General features: G+C 38.4%; 3 protein-coding genes and 1 long non-coding RNA gene across 4 annotated transcripts; 1 reads left to right on the forward strand and 3 right to left on the reverse strand.

The window, feature by feature from the left end:
- Positions 1–327: 327 nt before the first annotated feature.
- On the reverse strand, positions 328–7060 carry LOC134654459 (uncharacterized). The gene is made up of 2 exons (XR_010097334.1): positions 7029–7060; positions 328–359 (listed from the first exon to the last, which is right to left on the reverse strand). It is a non-coding gene; the product is annotated as an uncharacterized LOC134654459 (long non-coding RNA).
- Positions 7061–8601: 1541 nt separating this feature from the next.
- Positions 8602–9693, forward strand: LOC134654706 (uncharacterized). Its single transcript, XM_063510182.1, has one exon. The coding sequence runs from the start codon at positions 8874–8876 to the stop codon at positions 9303–9305; it is 432 nt and encodes a 143-aa protein (XP_063366252.1). The 5' UTR covers positions 8602–8873; the 3' UTR covers positions 9306–9693.
- A 6886-nt stretch (positions 9694–16579) lies between these two features.
- LOC134654460 (uncharacterized) lies at positions 16580–19259 on the reverse strand. The gene has a single exon (XM_063509901.1). It carries the CDS (start codon positions 19226–19228, stop codon positions 16580–16582), a length of 2649 nt encoding a protein of 882 aa, XP_063365971.1. The 5' UTR covers positions 19229–19259.
- A 4011-nt stretch (positions 19260–23270) lies between these two features.
- LOC134654461 (uncharacterized) lies at positions 23271–24868 on the reverse strand. The gene has a single exon (XM_063509903.1). It carries the CDS (start codon positions 24604–24606, stop codon positions 23641–23643), a length of 966 nt encoding a protein of 321 aa, XP_063365973.1. The 5' UTR covers positions 24607–24868; the 3' UTR covers positions 23271–23640.
- Between the last annotated feature and the right edge of the window lie 272 nt (positions 24869–25140).

Raw genomic sequence — 25140 nt, forward strand, 5'->3', positions numbered from 1 at the left:
TCAGACACGATCTTATTTGTAGAGCCATAAGAGCGTGTCACATATTTTTGCGGCTTTCGAAGAGTAACATGTTATTGCAGGTGACTGTACCTACTCATTGTCAGTTGAACGACTCCGAGAGACAGAGGTGAGTCTTAAGACGATAGTGGAGGACCCTCGCGAAATCGCATTTTCGTACAAACATAGACCTCATTTTCCTCTCTGGATATTTTTTTTTTTTTTTTTTTTCCTATCATGGCTTTTACTCCTCGCTAAATTTAGCAAGGTGGATTCTGCCAATGTCGAGGTGTAGACTTTTGACTTGCGCAACGAGAATGTTCGGTTAAATTTTGGTTTTTGTGGAAGGATAGACTGGTAACCTAAAACAAACAAATATTATGGACTACACAGACAAACACATGACATGACACAATTGACATAGTACCAACATTAGTGAAAAAGAGCGGAAGGCGGATGACAGATTGTTAAGGCAAGCAACATAGCGGATGAAATGCAGGAAAAAACGTAGAGGTTTAAGTATAGATAGATAGAAATAAAGTAATAATTAAAGTTTTATATTTTGTTCCTGTACATATTTAATAAGAATAGAAGTTAGGGGCGGGTCCGTTAGAGTGAGAAGTGAGTAAAAATTAATAGGTCGCGGAATATTTGCAGGTAACACATCATACAAAGAGTAATTGGATCTCGGACAAGAGAAAAAAATGTGATCTACGGTGCCCTCGTCTAACCCACATTCGCACAGTGAAGTATCCCGGACATGTATCTTAGCAAGGAATACAGGTGTACAAACTGGCCCTAAGCGTAAACGACAAATTGTAGATATGACCCACTTAGGATGGGCTCGGAATTTAAAAAACCATGGCTTACGGGTAATCTTCGGTTGAATGCGACCATAATGCTTTCCCACCTCCAATCTGGAAGAATTCCAGCGATTTTGCCACGTGTTAAATAAATCAGCCTGTGCATGGCTCAGAATGTCAGAGCTATATACCTTGTCGTAGCCTGGTGATCCCAACTCAATAGCTTTCTTTGCCCATAGGTCTGCAGACTCATTACCAACGATGCCACAATGACCTGGAATCCACGCAAGGATGATTTTTAAACCCTTTAAGTCACACTTTCTTAATAAGGCTTTTATTTGGAGAATTAAAGGGAATTTTGCCTTCATTTTGAACTGATTGCCTATAATAGCCTGCAGGCAACTTCTGCTATCTGTAAAAATAATCAATTTTTCAATGTTATGAGAGTCAGCATACGCTACAGCCTCCAAGATAGCTACAGCCTCGCCTGTAAATATGGATGTTTGTGGAGGGCACTTAAACATCAGAACAATCTTATATTTTGGAATAACCACTGCTGCTCCAACACAATTCGTGGGATCAATCTTTGATGCGTCAGTAAACACCGGTAGGTAGCCTGGCCATTTCTCTAATAGTTTATTAAATTTACTGTCAGCTCCTGGGTCCTTTTTAGATATCCCTAGGTCCAAAATAACATGAGGGGAGTAAATTAAAGTTTCAAATTGTGTCTCATATATAGGGTTTGTTCCTGATTTGTATATTATGGGATTTAAGTTATTTAATTTAGAAAAACTTATGATAATGGTGGGGAAGTCCTTATGTGTCCAATAAGGGTTTTCAGTGACCAGTGAAGCGAGATCTCGTAAGCGTGGAAACAACAAGTGATTGTAGTTGGAGATAGCTCTTATGAGGAACCTGTCAGCAAGATATTGCCTACGTAGTGCGAGTGGAGGCTCCACACCTTCCACCTGCATGGCATTTTTGGGAGACGAAGCCATGGCACCAAGTATGATTCTTAGGCATTTAGCCTGTATTAGATCCAATCTTTCCAAGGGTTTCTTATTACAAGGTTCTAAAATGAATGATCCATAGTCCATGTGGCTGCGAATGATAGCGTTATAAAGCAGTTTTTGGCAATATGGATGTGAACCCCACCAAACTCCCGATAGTGCTCGTAAAATGTTGACGCCTTTCTCACACTTGTCCCTTATATGTTTCAGGTGCAGTTCTCCAGACATTTTCCGGTCCAAGATGATGCCCAGGAATTTGGTTGACTCCTTATTGGGAATGCTTTCTTCACCATAGTGAACGTCTGCAATGGGCATGTTCCTTTTGCGACTGAAAATCACCGCACAGCTCTTGGAAGGCGACAAAGACAATCCGTGGTCTTCCAGCCAATTCTTCAGATACCTAAGGCCCATATTCAGCCTTGTAGCTGCTGTATTAATTGATTTTGCTGAAGCATAGAGAACAAGATCGTCTGCATATTGTAGAATGTTACAGAAGGGTAATACAGATTGTTCTAGATCGTATGTATAGATGCTTTAACCTCGTAAGTCCTGTGTTTTTCCGACAGCAGTAGTCATATCTGCCGGCTGTACTATAACAAGTACAAACCAAGAATAGTGCTTCAGACCGAAACAAAAAGATGTCGATATTAGAGATTTTTTGAAGTGAGGTTTTATTTTGAGTATTTTTTATGGTATGTTTATTATGTATAGCACCTCGTTAAGAAGGAAATTATTGAAAATATTTTGTACTTGTGTGAGTACATTGGGTTTTTACACAGTATAATAAAAAAATTAAAGGATTTATTTAAATTTAAAATTAAATCAAATATTTTCTCTAAACATCACTAAAGTAAAAATTTTACTTTATTACAACATAACTAATCTTCTTCTTATAAAAAGGTGAATAAAATAACCTCATTTCATTATTTTAATACCATACTACATCCACGGAGGTTGGATTTGGGTGTTCAAAACCTGGACTAGATCTCCAGACCTATCCCTGATACTTTACCCACGTCGCGCCCTTGTACACTTGTGCTTCTACCACGGTTACGCCCACCTCATTGACCACGAGCACTTTGAAATCGATGACTAGATACACGTCCGCGTACTGCAACTTCTATTTCTCCATCTTCATATTCCGAAAACGAAGAAAAGTCCCTATTTGATTCTTGGTCGGGTTCAGATATAAACATATCTTCATTATCCGAGTCCTTGAAGTCATAGTTATTGAAAAGTTGTGATATTTGCTTTTCATCAAACGCTAGAATAAGAAAAAAAATACTTGTAAGTTAGACCGAACGTACTACCGTAAGTACAAATTATTTTGACCAATCACAAACCTCCTTAAATATACAGGTTTCTTTGAAATATTGTTTATTTTACAATATTTATAATTTAAACATACTAATACATTCGTATGACAACAGGAAAAACAAGTGATTACTTGAATATAAACCGATTATCTTACCTCGTGCTGGCCAGCGACCTGAATGTGTGGCCATTTTGCGAAAAAGTGATACTGACACTGACAGTTGACTTTACCTGTTTAACATGGCGAAATTGACCATAGAATATAGAATGAGAATGACCGTGTCAGTGTTGCCGTTGTAAAAAAACTACCCGGTAAATGGGGAATGAAAAATTTGTACTTGAGTAAGTACATTAGGCAGTTACGCCATCTATGTAGTTAAAATGTCAGGTCTGCAGTGCTATCCTTAATTTGTACTTGTACAAGTACGCGGGGACTTACGAGGATAGAGTAATGGGCTGAGAACAGATCCTTGAGGGAGGCCTCGCCACAACATACGCGGAGAAAGATAAGAGCTGCCACTACGGATTTTGATGAATCTTCCTATGAATAAATTGGAGACAATTTGTACAATCTTCACGGGAATGCTCAGATTTTGCATCTTTGCTCTGAGCACTGGAAGAAGGACATTGTCATAGGCTGCCGAAATATCCAGAAAACACGCCAGTAGATCCTCATTAAATGAAAGTGCTAGTCTGATATCTGTGGTTAGTATATTTAAGCTGTCCATTGTGCTCCTACCTTTACGGAACCCAAATTGAGTATCTGCTAACAGTCCCCTGCTCTCGACATACCATTCCAACCTATTCTTTACTAAGTGTTCTAGAATCTTGCCCATCGTAGCAGAGAGCGCAATCGGTCTGTACGAGCTGGCCTCTTCCGGGTTTTTAGTAGGCTTCAATAGCGGGATGACAATTTGGGTTTTCCAATCTTCTGGGATCTCACCTGTATCAAACACGTGATTCAAAATGGCAAGGAAGTGTTCCCGTGAGTATGAGCTCAGTTTAGTCACAAAGTAGTATGGGATACCATCTTCCCCCGGCGAAGTATTGCGTAGGCCATCCAGTGCCAACTTTAGCTCCGTGAACGAGAATGGTTCGTCGAAGGTACTTGGTGGGGTGGCGACAGGAGGAAATATTAAGCAGGATACTTCTGGGGCAGTTGGGGGAGCCAATCTGTCAGCAAAGTCTGGGAGCCAAAGCGACTTGTCAGCGGAGGATACAGTGTCAGACTTGAAGGAGCCCCTGAACCGCTTTATATTTCTCCATAATACTGATGGGGGAGTTCTAGGAGACAAGCTCTCACAGAACGCCTTCCATCCCTTTTTTTTTGTTTTAGATAACAGGCGTTTAGTACGGGCCGAGATTTTTTTGAAATTGATAAAATCCTTAATATCGCCAGATTCGTTAAACCTTTGCTCTGCTTCATTCCTTTCCTTCACCGCAGTTGTGCAGTCAGCGTTCCACCATGGTGGCGAGGGAATTTTATCCTTTAAGGGTTTCTTACGGGGGATATATGTGTCAGCCGCCTCTAAAAGTAAGTCTCTGAATTTCGAATATCTTTCACTATTGTCGTTTAAGTTCGAGCCCAATTCTTTAAGTTTTGATTCGACAAATAGAGAAAAATTCGGCCAATCAGCTGATTGTAACCTGTGTTTCAGAAGCGGCTCCGGAGACGGGGATGGGAGAACGGACGAGGGCTTGGAAATGATAATCGGAAAGTGATCGCTCCCGAAGGACTGTCGAAGTACGGTCCAAGATAATAATGACGCCAAATTAGGGGAGCAAGCGGTCAAGTCTGGAACGGATTGCGGGTTTTGGCCTGGATACACTCGATGTGTGGGCGTTCCGTCGTTTATAACGCAAACGTTGATATCGTCGAATATGTCTATCAGGGCTAACGAAAACCCGTCCGAATGGTAAGATCCCCAAGAAATATTGTGCGAATTAAAATCCCCTAAAATTATATGAGGGGGAGGGACAGAGGTTAGGATAGAAGACAGTTCAGGGATAAGGCTGAGGTCAGGATGGGGAATATAGATAGAAATGAAACCAATGCCCATAACCTTAGCGGCTACGACATTAATCTCATCTCCATGTGGAGGGAGTGGGATTTGAGAGAAGGGATAAGATTGCTTAATCAATAGAGCACATCCTGCACGTCCGTCATCACGGTCCTCGCGGAGGCATGAGAAGCCCGGGAGCCTAAACCGAGATCCGGGTCTCAGCCACGTCTCCGAGACGGCCGCGACAGACACAGAATGGTCATTAATCAGCTGGCTAAGTTCTGTTTTTTTTGGGATAATACTGCGGCTATTCCATTGTAGAAAGGTGGCCTGGCGGTCCGTTATTGAAGGAGAGTTTTTCGACAAGGGTCAACATTAAAGGTGCAACGTCGTTCGGTAAGATATCGCTCCATTTGGCGATGATATTCGTCAGTAATTTAAGAAGTAGCTCCATAAGGTCCTCATTCGGAGTAACTCTACTATATGACTCGTTGAGGGCCTGTCCGTTGGGTAACTGAGACGGAGGAGGTCGGACTATATTGTTATGAGCTTGTTGGTCATAACCCGGGGACAGCGAAGTCCTTGATCGGGGTGGCAAAAATACTGTCTTACGGTAAGAGGTTTTGGGTGATGAAGAGGGTGTATCATTTGGGTCAAAGGGAGGTTGTGATAGGGGTGAAGAGTCCCGCGTGGGGCTGAACATTATATTTGCAACGTCTGCATAGGGTCTACGACTTACAACTGGGACTTGCGCGGCTGCTTCAGCATATGATATGTTCCTTTCTGACATTATCATTTTTATAGTTTTTTGACGGTGGTGTTCTGGGCAGTTTCTGTCAGTGGCATAGTGTCGGGCAGTGCAGAAAATACATGAGATGTGTTGAGGTGCTACACTACATCCATCACCCGGGTGCTTCTGGGCACACTTGTAGCAGCGGGCATCAGATCGACATTGAGTTTGTATGTGACCAAACCTAAGGCACTTTCGACATTGGATTGTTGGCAGTTGGTATATCCACCACTAAAGATGTGTAATAAGCAAAGATTCTAGATGGCAAGGTTTGGCCTTCAAATGTGATCACTACAGTCTGAGTTGGAATCCAGGACGGGGAACCATCCTCTTTGGTCACCTTCCTCTGCAGGCGGCGGGCTTTCAAGATTTTGCCTTTACCTTCTTCTAAATTTGTGCCTTTAACTAGATCAAGCATGGACCAATCAGTTGGAACTCCTCGAACTAAACCCATACGTGATACATTGTATGATGGAATGTTTGCTGACAATTTGTACTGTTCTAGCATGGGGTGTTTCAAGATTGAATTGGCGTCATTGGCTGTATTAAAACTTACCGAAACCCTATTGCGACCTTTGCCTGTGTTAAAAGCATACCTACATATATGGCTTTAAGTGTAGTATTGTTGTTGATGGAGGCTTCCTTTGAAATATGTACCACAAATGGGCCATCATCGTCTGCACTGTAACCGCGGGCTTCCTTGCTAAGATCAGGGTGACTGTACAAGAGTGGGTTCGTAACGTTCTCATCGGGTTGTGTAACTACTTGGGGGTTGGAGACATTCTCATTTACTGACACTACCTGGACCGAAATCCCTTTCTCTGTTGTAATTTTTTTAAGAGTTGGCTCCTGTGGGCTACTAAACGGTGATAAGTCTAATGTTTGTAGGTTTCTCTTCCTAGTATTATTATCAATTTCCATGCCGACATTAGAGTTATCACCGGCCTCGTCGGGAGGCTTCTCCTTCTCGTTCCCCTCCATTGGCTAAGGCCAAACGGACCTTACCCTAACTTTATATAAGGACAAATGTGTAATTTATCTAATTTATATGAATAAACCACAACCAAGTTAGTATAAAAGGATGAAGTAATTATTTGTAAAGGATTATAACCTAAAAGTGAACAGACTCACACGGCGCTTCTGTCAAAAGTCCCTCTCTGGATATTAACATTATTGAAAATATCTTGACACATTTTGTTGTATATCAACACCATCAGCTATGCCCATACGTTAGATTTTTTCGAATTTTAATTTTATTATAAAAGTTAGGAGCATTTAAAAAATTGTATGATATTGTTTTTCGCTTTTACAATATTAATCACACAATCTAAAACAGTCAAACGTAGTGTAGCATAGCTACAGTTAACATACATCACATTATGTAAAAATATTTTTCATAATGTCAATATCCAGAGAGGAAAATTGGGACTACGTTTGTCTGTATGGAGAAGCGGGCGTTCCCTTTCCTCTTAAGGATGACTCACGTTAGAACAGGCCGGGTCCGGGCCGGAGCTTCCGGAGCTTCGTTTTCTATGGAAAGCATCACGTGATCATCTTTGTCATCTTTATCTCTGTCATCTTTCATAGAAAAGTAAGTTTCGGCCCGGACACAGCCCGGTCTAACGTGACTAACGTGAGTCAGCCTTTAATTCCGTGTGAAGCCCTTGCCAATGCTCTACATTTACTCTGCATCTGTCTAAAGGGCGCAGTTTCTCACCATTGTGTGGCGGCCATGGGAGTTGTCGTGAGTTATGGGAACCGACCGTGACACCTTCTACGAGTATGTCATGTTTTATGACAACCAGTGTGAGACGAATCAGACGAATGTAACCATTACAAACATATTTATATTATACCTGTGTACCTAATGCAGTGCAATTAGGTCTTTAATTACCGAAAAACAAGCGTATTTTATTTTATGTCTATAATATGTTTGCTGACCGACTAAGGTCGATCATTAGTGAAAATTAATGATGTTGAAACCGGCAAGGCAATATGTATATGTTATTGTATTTTAATTTAAGTAATTAGTATCAAAGTAGTCTTCGAAAAATTTAGAAGTTGTAATAAATGTGATCTCTATGTATTAGTATCTCTATGTATGGTTTCATTATATCAGAGTGATTTAATAATTATATCATAAAGCGTTTACGGTCATTATAAAATCACAATTAGTTTTTGCTTCGGCCATATTATTAATCGTTATCTGTAAACGGAAATTAAACGGGCATCGATTACAGTATAGGTATTTCAAGTCACCAAGCTGAGTGGAAATGGAAACCTTTTCTCTTGACGTTTTAAATCGATTTTGTGACATGTTTTTGTAAAATGTTTGTTGTATACCGAAGCGTCCCGAATAAATTTTATTCTGTTCTATTTCTAAGTCAATATTTCTGCTGCCGATTGTACCTGTCACCAACATAAAACTGTAATATAAAATTTACCTAGTCACTACGTTGTTTAGGTGCTCTTATTCGCGCGAAAACTTCGGTTATTTGTTTGACCGTGACGCTTCGAAATTTTCAAGTATAGAGTCTGTAGAGTCACCCTGTGTCGCTTTAATTAAAAAATGTACCTATGTGTGAAATAATTGTGTATAAAATATTTATTTGTCTAACAAATCGCTTCCTGCTGCAAAAATTCGTTGCACCTAGGTCTGTCTAGCCTGGCCGAAAGTTAAGTTGCAAGATCAAGTGTCTGACCCCATCAATCTACAGCCAGCGAGCCAGCGAGCCTCCGAGACTTGAGTGAATGCAAAATAACGATCTCGGGCGAGCACCTCCGAGTATCGCGAGGTTATATATATGAGCCCGTCGGGACACCTCTCCTCAGTCCGTACAAACCTGCCCGCCAGAGCGCACGCCCCGCGACACTCGCTGCCGGTAACTGTTGTTACATTCAAGGCAAACAACGTTTGTTATGTGAACTTGTGTCTCGTGGAACTCAAAACAGTGAAATGCCGACCGATATTATGTCAGTCTCGTGTCGCGCCGAGCGCTTCGGCCAAAGCTACACAAAGAAATCATGCAACGCGGAGGTGAAGTCCGGCTTCGTGATCCTTTCAGGGCTCGGGAGGATACGACAGGATGTCAGAGTGGTGGTGTACAGGACATCTTTAGAGCACTTCGCCGTGATATATCCCAGGAAGCGTCTGTCGAAGCCTATCGGCGTCGTTAACCTGAGGAATACGTCAGTGGAGCGCGCGGAGTCGGAGATGGGTTTAGTCGTGAGACAAAAGGGTTACGACAATGCGATATCCGCCAAGTTTCTGTGTGCTGAGCGAGATGTGGACTCCTGGATAACAGCGCTCACCGCAAGAGTGTCGCCTTCGTGCCAACAGCAGACCAGCCTGCCGGTGCTCGTCGAGGAGGAAGCCTTCGACAACTGAACATAAGACTAAACTGTGTTGTTGGTAATTGCATACCGCCGCGGCGGCGGACCGAATCGCGCCAGTTGCATCACGACATCGATTATCCGGATTTGACGGATAATGTTTAGCACGAACGAGAAACGAGGTTATGTTTGTTTTGCAAGATCGAAAGTGAAAGCTCGTTTTTTACGGGCGCAATGAAAGTGTTCTCAATCATCGTACTTACTCGTGTGACTCGTGTCGCGTGAGTCACGGGTCGCATTGTGTCGATAAACAATCTCCGACGTTGTGAAACATGCCTAATGTGAGAATTTTGACTCTGGGAATACTTATTCACAACCTAGAAAACATAATACAAGCACCTACGAGTGACTCAAACGACCACAACATGGCATTCCTTGAAGTGCACTTTAATTTCCACTTTAAAACCAAAATAAATGTTTTGCTACAAAACTGTTTAATCTGTAATATTCTTGTAGTCCTCTTTTTGGGTAAACGAAGTACCTAATCGTATCTGTAAGTATAACAAAAAAAAATAGTTTTCATTGTAGAGCTGAAATGATAAGGTAAATCCTTCGACCCAATGTTGCTTTGAGCAAATGCCTGTCTTCTTTTATTCTATAATAACATTAGGTAACTATAGTCGTGCTCGTGATACATTGCCAAAGCTCAGAAAATATAGTCTTTAAGTACCATTAAGGTATACGAGTTAGGTACTTATTCTAAAACAAGGATCATACATTTAAATCCTTTTATACCTAGGTACCTACTTCCCATTCCATCATTTTCATTTCTGGAATGTATTGTATTTCAGTAATGTAAGGAAACCCCGCTGGCGAACTGGCCCAGAGTTATGTAAACCGCAACTTAAAAGACAAATGAATTAATATTTAAATAGAATTGTCAATTAACAGCTTGAAGACTGTTTCAAATGACCACCATATTCATAGACAACATGATTACATGATCCTGCCAGTTTCATTTCATTTATCTCAAATCATGGCTAGAACTATAGGTGAACCAGGATCTATTGAGGGTGCGCCATGTTGCGGAATTTCACTGGAACTAATTTTTTCATACTACACTGAATTGTCACCCTATACATGAGAATAACAGCGCCCTCTTGACAATTATCATATATTACTGGTCAGGCTATAGATACCGAGAAGCTAGAAGTAGAACTAGATAGAAGCCTTTCAAGTCTCCTAAGTCCTATGTTGACAAACAACCGTCGTAGGAAGACTACCTCAATGAGCGTCATAACTTCACTGGAACAGCGGTTTAGAAGTTAATGTACAGTCACCACACGGGATTGTTATGCCATTTAGGGTTCTTGCTAAATTGGAAATTCTATAGAGTATTAAACAACCAGTTTAGCTAGGACCCTAATTGGCGCAACAATCGTGGAGCGTGATGGTACTTGGGTCATACACAGGTTATTAAACAAATGTCACTTCTGAATAGCTTGTGTGTTGTGTGCATATGTGACGTTATCTATGAAAGGGACCTTATTGTCGATGGCGTTTATGCCATTATTACCAATAGTCCGATATAAATAAATGGCGCGCGACGCTGTGCAGCGTAAGCGCCATCGACAATAAGGTCCCTTTTCATAGATAATGCTCTATTTATAAGCAATGTTTATCACACAACAGAAAAACAGTAGGTACAGTAGAGCATCAAAATTAGAGTATTAGACTTTAGACTACGCGTCAAAATTATTTACCACTCTCTGATATCTTAACAAAAAGAGATATTTTTGTAACTGTCGAGATATACGAACATGTATAGGTATCTAATTGGAAAAAATAATCATGGGTGGTCAGATACTATTGATGCTGCCTGGTCCTACAACTTTATGTGGATGAGGGCTCAATGAGCTTACCTTTGTGCATGTTACAAACGAGACATGAACTTGACTGCTGTATTTGACCCTTGGCGAAAGAAGACGCCCGCCCCGAAACCGCCTTTTCATACTAATGTAGTCCCCATTTTCCTCTCTGGATATTAAGATTATTGAAAATATTTTGACTTACTTTGATGTAGGAGTATTGATTTACAAAGGGGCATAGCCGTGGTTGAACAGAGCTATGCCCCTTTGTAATTTTTTTTCGATTTATTAATTATTAGAAAAGTTAGGAGCATTAAAAATTTGTATTGAATTTGTTTTTCGCTCCTAACTATGCATAAGATAATGAAAAAGACAAAGAACAATTTTATTAATTGTGTAACAATATTTTATATAGTCAATAACAATTGAGGAAAATGGGCACTACGTTTGTATGGAGAAGCGGTATCCCCTATCCTGTTAAGTTTTCAGTGTATTCAACTTATAGGTACCTTGAACCTGAAAGTGTCTTTAACCTGTGACCTCCGACTGTCGCTGAAAGCTGGGGCCGGGCCGGAGTTTCCGGCGCTTCGTTTTATATTGAAAGCACCACGTGATCACCGATCAGCCGTCATAGAAAATGACGTGTGTGCCTCGGCCCGGCCCCGGCTCGGTCTAGCGTGAGTCAACCTTTAGTTGGATGTGCAAGATGAGATAGTAAATCAAAATAATAAGTAAAACATAAGGCCTGCACCAAAGAAGGCCCATCGTTTTTTTTCTTAGGTTTAATATAAACTTGCAGTTTTTTCTATGGTACAAGCAAACATGGACGCAAAATTTTAACTCATTCACACATCGAATTTAAACTTGTTATTCACACATAAAAGTATGACATTTTGAAAGTAGTCTTCTTTCTTCTTTGGTGCTGCAGGTTAGATAATATTCACAGAATATATTAAAGAGGTTAATATGTTCTGTGATAATATTCCTCTGATAAATATGTATCTACTGCTCGATTATCTCTCACTTACAAAAATAAATATATTGTTATTTTGTAAGTGAAAGATAATCGAGATGAATTTTGCCACAGAATAAATAATAGTACTATTTTGCGCGGAGTTCAGGCTCCCAATGTCTTCTAGCTGGATATCCGGCTAAATAGTAGAATACCTACTTTTTTGTACACAAATACTAAGAGTTGAAGTGTAAATATTCGTTTAGCCCATAATTTAGTCATGTGTTCTTAAAGTCGAATTTATGTCTATATAATATAATAAGTACCTATATATTTAACTATGTTCCTGTAGCTACTGTCAATTCCTTAGGCCAAAACGGGTCATATACTCATGCGTTACGATTTTAAGTAAGTAATACATAGTTAGATATTATAATTTGTTTTTCTATTTTTTAAATAGAGAACATTAATGTAATACACAAATGTGTGATTGTTTTATACCTATAGTATTGTATATGTATAAGTAGCATTTTAATAAATACATGAAATTATAGGAGTGTTCCATTTACTGAACTTTGCCCGTAACTTCATCCGCGAATAAGTAGTTAAAAGTCCGCAGCAAGCTCGACCGAATTTCACCTAACCAAACAAACGGAATTTCGTTCTCATTTTAAAACTACGTATTGGATTGTAATGAAATTTTGCACATACAATGACATGAGATATATCTGTGCCTGTAATTAGTTTAGGTATAGCGCCAGCTTATAAAACAAACGAAATAGAGCAAAAGCAAGTTTTGTATGAATAATTTTTAAGAAAAAAAAACCGACTTCTATGCGGCCCGGTGAAAGATTATTGTAGATGGTGCGCTATGTAGAAAAGGAGGTAAAACCACCCACTTTTCTAGTAGCATTTCGTTTCTGTAAGGCTCGCAGTTCTAACCTAACCTAACCCACTTTTGTTCGGTTCTGTGAGGATAGCAGTTCAAACCTAACCTAACCCACTTAACGGCGCATGCGGTGCGGTGTACGGGGGTTTGAGCGGGAGGGGTTTGGCCTCATCATACTTTATACCTACATTTTATGGTAGGTAATCATAGTGGTTTATTTAGTTTAGGTATCATAGTGGTTTTCCGGGTCAAGGTCCGGGTCTGTGTCCGAGTCCGGGTCTAGTCCAGGTCCGAGTCCGAGTCCGAGTCCAAGCCCGGGTCCGGGTCCGAACCGAATCCGGGTACGAACCCGGATCTGGATCCGAGTCCGGGTCCCAGTCCAAGTCAAAGTCGAAATTCGAAATCACCAAACATGTACTATGCGTCGTTGAAGAGTTCTGTTCTGATCATCATCAGCAGTTCCAGTTCATCAAATGCGACAGTTTTTAATGTTAATGCTTTATTTTATGATGAAAATATAGAAAATTCTATACGTGTGCCTTTAAGATTTGAGGAGTTCCCTCGATTCCTTATGGGTCCCATCATCAGAACTCGAGCTTGACAGAAATGTGGCTTAAAAACTAAACTTGCATAACAAACATGAGGACAAATCGCCAAACGTGAACTATGGGTCGTTGAAGGGTTCTGTTCTGATCATCATCAGCAGTTACACTTCATCAAATGCGACAGTTTTTAATAAAAATGCTTGATTTTCTGATGAAAATACAAAAATCTCTATACGCACGCCTTTAAGATTTGAGGAGTTCCCTCGATTCCTCATGGATCCCATCATCAGAACTCGAGCTTAACAAAAATGTGGCTTAAAAACTTAACTTGCTTAACAAACATAACGAAGAGGACAAATCGCCAAACGTGAACTATGCGTCGTTGAAGAGTTCTCTTCTGATCATCATCAGCAGTTCCACTTCATCAAATGTCACGTTTCTGAATGTATATGCTTGATTTGTTGATTAAAACACAACAATCACTATATGTAAGTATGCCTTTAAGATTTGACTTAAACATAACGAAGAGGACAAATCGCCAAACGTGAACTATGCGTCGTTGAAGAGTTCTCTTCTGATCATCATCAGCAGTTCCACTTCATCAAATGTCACGTTTCTGAATGTATATGCTTGATTTGTTGATAAAAACACAAAAATCACTATATGTATGCCTTTAAGATTTGAGGAGTTCCCTCGATTCCTCATGGATCCCATCATCAGAACTGGGTTTTGACAAAAACAGGACCAATCTGTATACATATACATACAATCAAAAAAAGAATTTTCAAAATCGGTCCAGTAATGACGGAGATATGGACTATGGAGTAACAAACATAAAAAAAAAAACATACAACCGAATTGATAACCTCCTTTGAGATTTGAAAGTCGGTTAAAAGTTCTAGCTATCGTTTTAAAATGAGAGCGTAACTAACGATTGTATGGAGAACCGAACTTGCTGCGGACTCTTTTAAGCTGATCAGATGTCTATGCAACTGAAAATAGCGCGCTCCCATACTAAATTAGTCACTATGGGAAAAAAGCGGTTGCGTTCCCATACTAAATTAGTACGGGAGCGCTTGTATGGTGGTGAGTTGGTGAGTTATGTTCTCTGTTTAATAGTTGTGATGGTCTGTGCTCCTGGAGGAATAAGGAATACTGTAGGATCCACAGAACACCGCCTATAGAAACCTAATATTGGCCATTTTGTTCCCGACGCAAATCACCAAACTGTGAGGTGCGGGAGGGGTGCTCACGGCGTTGCGATTGGTCGTTCCAAACATGGCGCGCTAACACGTGTACGCGTAGGGATGGGACATGTTCACTACAGGTAGTGGGTACTGCTACCAGTGATACCGAAATTTATTGTGGTAAAATTGTTACCAATTTAATGCCAATTTAGTATACTTAGAGTAAACTTACTTAATAATTATATTGATTAATTTAATATTTGATTGAGTAATTTAACAATGTACCTGAAATTTTTACTTAACATATTAGGGCATTTCTGTTTAAAGTACTCAGAACTTGAATTTTAAAGTTTAGAATTTTTATATTATTTCCACTCAGAATCGCAATCTCTTTCGATACGAGAAAAAAGTGTCGCCAAAATCTCATAGGTACAATTATTTTCTTTTGTCCGTTTTATTAAGGTCATAGAAGGTTGTATTGAAAACATATTCAAATGGACCAATAACATATGCCTATTACAAATCAACTCTTGAGTTCTCTCGCACTTCTTTGAAGTTCATCATCAGGTCCATCTCGTGACATGAGACCTAACTGCTCACCTAGAGGGTTCTAAAAAACCCATACAACATATGTCTATCACAAACCAACACCGAGTTCCCTCGCACTTCTTGAAGTTCATCATCACGTCCGTCTCGTGACATGAGACCCTAACTGCTCACCTAGAGGATTCTAAAAAACTCATACAACATATGTCTATCACAAACCAACACCGAGTTCCCTCGCGCTTCTTTGAAGTTCATCATCAGGTCCATCTCGTGACATGAGACCTAACTGCTCACCTAGAGGATTCTAAAAAACCCATACAACATATGTCTATCACAAACCAACACCGCGTTCCCTCGCACTTCTTTGAAGTTCATCATCAGGTCCATCTCGTGACATGCGGTCTAACTGCTCCGCTGGCCTAGAAGATTCTAAAAAAACTTACACAACATATTACCTATATATTATGTCTAAAATGGTACAATACGGTATGACGAAGCACGAAGTTTCCGCAACTGACGAAACCATCGTCGTCACATCACTAGTCGAAAGGGAAAGGGATAGCGCATTGCATTTTCAAGTTGACGAAAAGGGACTGACATACTTCGCCTCTGCTTACTGACCAGTATAAAATGAACCCCGCGGACAAGAAACATTATTCAATGAAATAATGAATTTGACTTTCCTGTGGGATGTTATTCCATCTGTTTCGTAAGTAGAAGTCTTAGATGACTTGCCAGACCATTTTACGCTGCAATATCCCATGATTTCCCAATGAATTCAATAGTTTACGATTTATTTTCTTAGACTCGTGCATACTGCTAACAGGTCGTAACCTTGGGCGCAAGTGATCGGAGCGGTGCGCGAACAATCTTATATTTGACCTATACACCATACGGGCGATGACCGCGAGTCGTCCTATAAGGTCGGTCTATAGGGGTTGGTCTGTGGTAGGATCTAGGATCTAAATAAAATGCAGTATATAAAAAAAATGGTTTAATCATTTATGGCACAAGTACAAAACATAATATAATAACAATAACATATTCTAACTACAGGCTTGCATTTTACGAGTATCGGCGCGATTCCGGAAATGAATTAGAGATTCACTAGATATGATGATATGAAACAGTAAAGATATGTGACGTTCCACGGCAAAAGGTACCTTATGACAGCTGGCGCTTACGCTATTTATTAACGCCGCTCCAATATTCAGCCGGGGCAATGGTACCTTTTGCCGTGGAATATCACATATCATTACTATTTCATATCTAGTGCATCTCTAATGCATTTCCCGAATCGAGCCGTATGTTTGAAAAACCGGCCAAGACATTTTATAACTATTCAGTTCGTCGGTTTTTGAGTATTCGGCACAAAACCTCTCCTCCTCCTAAAAGGACGCCTTCCTCTAAAGTGCCGCGGCGGACCATTTTGTTTTTTTATTTGTTTTGTTTGTTGGGGTTTTGCCTGGTTTGAAGGCACAGAGCTCTTCACTACGCGTGGTTTGTCTTGGCCGGTTTTTTTCAAATTAACTTTACGTTCCTCACTAATAATAAATTCTAGAATTTCCTTATCGCTATTAAATGTCATTATTCCTTCTATCTTAACACGTTCAATACGACTTACATAACTTTTACATATGTGTATAAATTCTTTAACGTCGACATTTTTCACTATATCCTGGTAACGCGAGTAAACTTCTTTAATCATGTAAATAACATTCGATGGAAAAATTGTTACCAGATCACCGTGATATTTCTTTTTCTTTAAAATGTATTCAATGTATTCATCTAAGGTTGGATATTTCTCAGAATCTTTGACGCAATTGATAAACAAATTGTATACAGACAAAATCCTATCAAACTCCATCTTATCAATTGCATCGTAAGAAACATTTACTTTGTCACTATCGACATTTACAACTACTTTTTTAGAAACCTCATTTAATTCTGCGTAAAATGATTTGTTATTCTCAACAGTAAAAAAAGGACGGAATGTTTTGTCACATATTTCAAACATACCTTTACCATCTTTTGATTTGTTTTTATCATTTATAAAATACATTAAGTGCACGTAGTCATTAAGGTTAACAACTGCACCATCATTAATATCATCATCGCCTAACATACCTTTGTGATCCAAGTTTAAGTAACTCAGTTTCTTTAAGTTAAACGGTTTTTCGATTTCAGATACGAGAAAACCGTTAACATTTTTGAATATTCTTTCTAACAAATAATACACTCTTTCTCCATGCGTTGGAATTTTTTTCAAAATCATAACATGCCTAATTACATCTCTACGTTTTCCAATAGACTCTAAATCTAAATCGTAATTGAGATCCTTTAATATTTCGATCATACAATGCGCTACGCTGTAATACATTCTTAAACGTTCGTGCGTGAAATTTTCTTGATCATTTCTAAATATGCATGATGATAACGCAACGCAGTACCACAAAGCAGTTGGTAAAGACGTAACATATGGAGGGTCTAGCGGCAATCCTGATAACCCAATTTTACACACAGTCGCACTAATGCGTCGCATTACATATTTCTTAAACTGTTTAACCACATTTCTATCCATCCATTCTTTATTTTCGCAATTTTTCCACAAAATATAATAAAATAAACCAATATTGTAATTTACCTTTTTGAAATCAAAATATGTCGCCGCTAGAATGTAATCATTGTATTTATCAAATTCATCCGTGTCGACGAGCACCAGGCCGCCATGGTATGATCTTCGAGTACGCGGCTCAGTCTTATTGGTGTTTGTCAATAATTGTTTATACACATTTAAAGTATAAAAGTATCCGATAGACTCACCTATATCTGAATTGTTTATCAAAAATAACGGACACTCCATCGTTGACTTAAATTTGTTAAAACTAGCAGGTGATACTTCAGTCGAATCGTTTGTTCTGTGAAAGATGAGTTTGTCTAGCATGTTAAATTCTGTTAATAATATAACAGGTATTCCTTTATCATCATCTAGAATAATATCGGGGAATGCTATTTCTTGTTCGGCTGCAAAGTTAACTTCTACAATCGGCTCTTCTTCAATAGGATTATCAAATTTAGTCTCGAATTTCAATGCGTCAAACGAGTAAGATTTTGTGTCGCTGACAATGTAATTAATCAAGGTTGAAATGGCTTTTTCAACCTCAACCTTCCAACTATGAGATGGAGCGTTGAGGTTGATGTACCAGTCTGTTTTAACGAATTCGGCCAAAAATACATTTTTGTCTTTCGTATTGAGATTCGATTCATTCTTTTGAGATTTGGATGACAATTCTGCAAACAGTCGATTTCGCAATTTCTTCAATTTATCTATCTCTTGTAAAGCAAGAGCGTCGTGTTTGAATGTATTGATATACTTTAATTTGATATAAGACTTTAAATTTTCCTTTTCGTCTGCAAAATTATCAAGATTAATTTTATTGTAGTCATACTCTTCTGAAATATTTACGTTATCATAGAGAACATAATTACGATAAACCATGCATTGGCATTTTAAAAATGACGCGGCTACAGAGAGATCTATATTATATTCCCATTCATTAAAGGCATGAAAAACGACCCTTTCGTAATTCATATCTTCATTTAGTTTAAAACATCTCATCGCTTCATTATGGTCAATCAAACCATCAGTTATAATATACAGTAGCTTGATTTTATTATTTTCACCACAGATATCACTTTTGGTTTTTATCCATTCAATAATCGTTCCTGGATCTGTACCCATGTTTCCAGATTGCAGTTCGTTATATGCTATCACAGTTGCATCTTCATCAACTTCGTAACATTCGTCTCCCCAGTGTAAGTAAATTATTTTAGATTCTGTTGAAGGCTCTTCGGCATCCAAAAGTTCTTTTTCTATTTTCTCCACGTCACTTTTAAATTCTTTAAACGATTTCATACCATTGCTGTGAAAATAATTTTCACCTTGCGTAGACCCCGAAAAGTCTTTTGCGTAAATGAAGTAATTAACCATCTTGAGTTTTATGTTACTCAACTACACCGAAGATTTTTGAGTGGTACGATCAGGTACCGTAAAAGGTAGACTTTTCTAGTCTATCTGGCAAATATGGCAACTACGTTGGACGGGCCATCAACGGCCGGTAACGACCGGTCGCCAGGCCGGTCGTTGTGGAGATCCTTGGTCCAGCAGATGCAAAGAGTTCCTGGAAGAAGAGGGAGCATATGTTTGAATTGACACTTAAATTAGAGTAACCAACTACCTAACTGAAGAGGCAAATGCAATACTCTAGCTAGATTCTAGATTTTCTAGAACTACAAGATGGTGGTAAGCATAAGGGTAAGTTTTTCTCAACTTGTTGCATGTTGTTACCGCTAAAACCTACGGAACGAAATGATTTCATCCCACTGAGAGAATTGAATTGGAAACCCTTATAATAATAGATCTATAACAATTTTTCGCTAAAACCCGACTGTAGTCCACATGTTAAATACGTAAGTACCTAAGCATTAAAACCAATTGTTTTCGTGTTGGTTTCTTTTTTATTACTTTTTATCACAATATTTTAGCTTAAATCTAAGACATTCCAATAATTAAAGAACGAAGATATTTCGTGTTCATTTTGGACCGTAGTTGGGAGCTTCTAGAATCTAGACTATTAGTTGAGTAGTTTACATTACTTATAAAGTAGATACGTCTGCTAGCGATATTCTTCTTTTTTATTATAGGGAATTTTCATTGTTGGATAGAGCGAGTCCGTATTTAGCATAAGGGGTGGATTTTTCCTTTTAAAAACCATGGCCAATGTGCTGAAAGTGTAAATGAAATATTTACACTTTCCCGCCTAACCACACGCTATACGAGCGCCCCTAGCGGTAAATTTACTCGCGTAGCCACTAATGTTTTGGTTTTATTCATGATTCACCGCTTACCTCGGCTCGACACAGCAACATAGGTATGAGTCACGGTGCAGTCAAAACAAAACGACTTGTAGATAAGAACGGTAATGATATCTATAAATATTTTTATGCGAGTACAACGACTGTTTAATTCTTTTCTAAATATTTATGTACAGTCACCACACGGGATTGTTACGCCATTTAGGGTCTTAGCTAAATTAGTAGTTCCAGACTTACGCTATGGAATGTCCAATTTAGCTAGAACCCTAAATGGCGTAACAATCACTGTACGTTCGTTAAAAATATTCAACTAAATTAAAACCTTGCATAATTTGTAAGTTAACTACTTACCTACCTAATAAATTGTATGTAGAACTAAACAAACAGGTTTCATGTGATTTGACGCTAGTTATAAACCCTAGGTCTTAAATAAGGACAAGTGGAACTTGGACCCAGGCCGACCCAAGGTATCTTGAGTTGGTTAACTTGGTTAGATAGGGAAATGTATCTACGACGGATTAATTATTGCCATTTGGCCCTTCTTAATCCGTAGAGTAATTTTATTAGGTAATAAAGTTAATGTGTGAGAACAACTGCCTCAGGCGAGCTTATGCATTTAGAAAACAAAACAAATGGAATTCGAGTCACGTATTCACTATTAATAATATTTCGTAATGATTACCATACATTTTACAATTCCAAATTATTGATTTGTGAGAAACTTTGTTTATCAAACTGATTATAATCCGATATGAACTTACAGAAAAAACATATGTATAGTTGGTCAAAGCAATTTGTCAGTCAGTAAGAACCAGGAAAACTATACTCATCCTTTTCTTTCGGGTGCTAGTACTAGTGTAAGACAAAGATAGTATAGTCTCTCTCTCTCTCTCTCTATGTTTGAAATGAGACAGTCCTTTAATAAACAATAACTCTGGAACTTACCGGTTTAATTTATAATGGTGTGCAGAAACAAGTTGTCTCTTTTCGTGGAAGATATGTGTGGCCAGGACCAAAACAGTCTAATAAAGTCTCAACACATACATACACGTCCGACACGTCGAGGTAATTAAATATATAAACACTAAGTCCCGTTACAAAATTCCAGGACTTTTCTTACGTTGATACGCTTAGAGCGCCGATGCCAGACTGAAATACAATTGGTGCATCAGTCTGCTTTTATAGATCGCCAGGATGCGTAATATTATGCAACATTTTGTGTGTCTATAAGGGATAAATATGAAATGCACTAGTGTGAATTTTGAGTTTTTAAGCATTAAATAGTAACATTTAAAAATAATTTAGCAAAAGTTTCATATTAAAGAGAAAAAAAAAGATTAAAACATATTGCATAACTTTACACAATATTGAGTCATAATTCTTCGGGAACACCTAATTTAGCGAAAGGTTCAAAGTAAAAAAAAAATATTTGAAGAGGTTAAATTATGAGATTTTCTGGACATTTTAATTGAATTAATTTAAATACCCGTTGCAAAACCAGTAGCGTAGCTAGGTAGCCAAGGGCCCTGGGGCAAATAAAAAAATGGGGCCCCACTGCTATGTAAACTGATTAAGTTTTATCAAATAAAAATATGAAATATACAAATACTTCAAAAATGCTAAGCTACTTGCCCTGCCTTGCCCTGCCCTGCCCTGCAGTGCACAAAAAAGAGCTTTCTTTTTTGTGCACTGCAGGGCAGGTAATAATAGTATTAAACAGTAACAACATAAATTACAATTAATACTGGGTGTAGGTTTGGTTTGGCTAATAAAACGAAATAGAGAAGATTCAAGGGTTTATTATATAATGGTCGGGCCTAACAACTGACTAAATAACAATTATATTTACAATTTTTTCCTAGCTTTAGTTTTCGCAAAAGTATCAATGACTTCGTTTAAATCCAGGCTTGATGCGGTTTTGTTTTCAATTGCTATTAGCGATAAATGTCGGAGTCGAGTTTGGCCCATATTATTTCTTAAATAATTTTTTATTATTTTTAATTTGCTAAATGACCTTTCAGCTGCTGCAGAAGTGACAGGAATTGTAAAGAATAATAACATTGCTGTAAATACTTCTGTTAGGTCGCATTCTAGCACTCCATATTTGCTCATTATTTCCTTACATAATTGGTGAACAGTCCATGCTTGAGTTAGTTGAGGTAAAACTAGGTGGTAAATATTAATAAATTGAAGTGAAAAACTAGGGCCTATTATATCTGAATATTTTCTTTGGAATTCGTCACACTTTTGTAATAAAGTTGCTTCATCAACATGTAATAAAATAGTTGGTGTTAGAAAATCGAATATATGACAGACTGCACTCATACCAATAAAACGTGTATCTAATTGAGATATTACTGTGTCTAGTACATTATTGAAAATCTCAATTTCAAATATTTTTTCTCGGTTTGGAAATCGGTGATCAGCAGCTAATTCATCAAAATGTTTTTTAACTTTTCTTTGCCTTTTTTCTTGAAAATGGGTATCAATACCATATTTTCTTGCAGTTTCACTGGCTTTGCACTTGAATAATTCGAAATCATTTCTATAAATTTGCAACTTTGCTTTGGTCTCTGCTAAAACTTTACTCGCCTCGCCCAAATTAATGTCGCATTTTTGTAAAGTTTTGGATGCATAATTGATGTCGTTCAATACACTGTGCATGAATTCGCAAAGCAACACGAACTCGAAATTTAGCATTTTTGTTTTAATACTCTCTGCTTCACTACGCTCATCTTTATTAGGGCTCTTTAGAACTATTTCTGATAATGCTTTGATAATATCAAAATAACGAAGTTTTATTGCAGATATCGTATTGACCCTACTGGACCATCTAGTCGGATTTAGTTTTTTTAGAGTGGTGTCCGATTCACCAGTGAATTTTGACAGTAGATCCCAACGTTTGATGCTGTTTCCGAAAAAGTTATACAAATCTTGCAACGTTGCGAAAAAAATCTGTATTCCCACACAACTTCTAACGGCATCATTTATCACCAAATTTAAATTATGAGTGGCACAATGTACGTACTCTGCGTTAGGCTGGATATCCTTAATATGTTTTTGTACACCATTATACACACCACTCATCACACTGGCTCCATCATAGCCTTGCCCCACACATTTTTTTAAATCAATATTTTTGTCGATAAATAATGTTGTCACTTGGTTGACTAAATCTACTGCGCCATGTTTGATGGCTGCATAAAAGCCTAGAAACACTTCTTTTACTTCTATATCAATTGGCTGTCCATTTTCCGATCTGGTTATTACTGCATACCTCACAACAATGCTTAGCTGATCTACCTTCGATACGTCCTGTGTCGTATCCATTATGATGGCAAAAAACGGTGACGCTCTAATTTGTTCTAGTAGATGGGTTTCGAGTTTGGTCCCCAAGGTCTCAATCATTTCATTTTGAATTGTTGCACTCAGATATCTTGTAGATCCTAAAAACATAAAAAAACACAATTTCAAAAAAGTCCTGATAAACAGTTAATTATTATAAACAAAATAAAACGATAAAAAAACTTAGAAATAATTATTATTACCTTTGGGCATATCCAATACTTGCCGCAAAATGTGATCATATCGGGCGACAAGCTCTACAACGGATAGAAAATTTCCGTGGTATCCTTCCTGACTTAAGTCTTCTTGATGTCCTCTCAAAGCCAAAGAACCCTTTGCTAGGGTAAGTATGATATCGAATAACCTTTGAAGAACCATTCTCCAAAATGATGCTTCTTTGCGAATTTCATTTTCAAGTTCCTTGTCGATAGTATTAGTATCATTTTTTTTCCAAAATTCATACACAGCACATGCTTCTGAATGGCCACTCGAACAACTGTGTTGTTTAATTCTTTCTGATAAATGCTTCCAATCTCGAATTCCCGTACACCAAACATTATTCCTTTGTGAAGCAAATAACCAGCAGGGTTGACAATAGGCAGCGTCTAGTATTTTGGAATAACACAACCAAAAACGATTAACTGGCCCATATTTAGAACATGAAACGTAGTACGATTTTGAAAAACACCTATTGTTCTGGTTGATGTCTGTTGGAAAAGGTCCTGAAGGCTGTAAAGGCCCCATATCAATAATTTGACGTTTTTCGTTATCACTTAATATTTTGTTCGTGAAGTTTCCCAAGTCATAAGAAGATTTGTCGTACACATTTTCGAAAAATGTAGAGGTCTGTGGTTCCTCCAAACCCTCCGCTCTTATGTGTGTCATGCAAACATCATCCACGTTCACATGATCGGCGGCGGAGGTATCTCCAACTGCAATAATTGTCGAATTTTCTTCAGTAGGCTTCTCAACCAACACTGCAGTTACCACATTATTTGAGTCACTATCAATAGAAATATTTTGGCCAGATGTACTTGCAGAAGGCTGACTAAAAAACTTGTCAATTTTGGGCAATTTTTGTTTACTATCTTCTCTTTCTTGGCGTTGTTTGCGTTTAAATGCACCACTGGGTTTCTTATTTTTATCCATAATTTTAGTTTTCTAATTTAATTAAACAATACAATGTTAGATTGTGCTCGAGTAGGTAGGTACTCACTGTTCACTGACGACGTTAAAAGTAAAATAAAAGGAAAGAGAAACACAATCATACGCTACAAGTGTCGTTGGGGAATCCCCGGAAAAAAAATTTATCACCGTTAGTGTTACCACATTTAACGGTGAAGACCATGAACGATCTCCTGCCCGCGGACCTGAATCAATGTACCAACTGCAGCCACTGACTGACTTACATTTTTTCACGATATTTCGCGTTATACAAATACAATAATACAATGAGCTGTAGCCGAAATCTATAGATTTGACACGATTTATTGACTTAACGGACATCAATATGAGTCTCGGAGTAATTAACAATGGAGCCGCCATTAACAGGCGTACCCCTCTGTCGAAAATAGGCGGCCAATGGTCAACCTCATGTCAACCATATGTATGGACTGACTTTTATCTGACATGACGTAGTACCTATACATTTGATGTGCCCCTCCCCCGCAAAAAACGGCAGAC

The sequence above is a fragment of the Cydia amplana genome, chromosome 15 (assembly GCF_948474715.1).
Source record: "Cydia amplana chromosome 15, ilCydAmpl1.1, whole genome shotgun sequence".
Taxonomy (NCBI): domain Eukaryota; kingdom Metazoa; phylum Arthropoda; class Insecta; order Lepidoptera; family Tortricidae; genus Cydia; species Cydia amplana.

What these genes read in the sequence shown, in the direction of transcription:
- LOC134654706 (XM_063510182.1), top strand. Translation starts at nt 8,874, where the DNA reads ATGCCGACCGATATTATGTCAGTCTCGTGTCGCGCCGAGCGCTTCGGC.
- LOC134654460 (XM_063509901.1), bottom strand. Translation starts at nt 19,228, where the DNA reads ATGGTTAATTACTTCATTTACGCAAAAGACTTTTCGGGGTCTACGCAA.
- LOC134654461 (XM_063509903.1), bottom strand. Translation starts at nt 24,606, where the DNA reads ATGGATAAAAATAAGAAACCCAGTGGTGCATTTAAACGCAAACAACGC.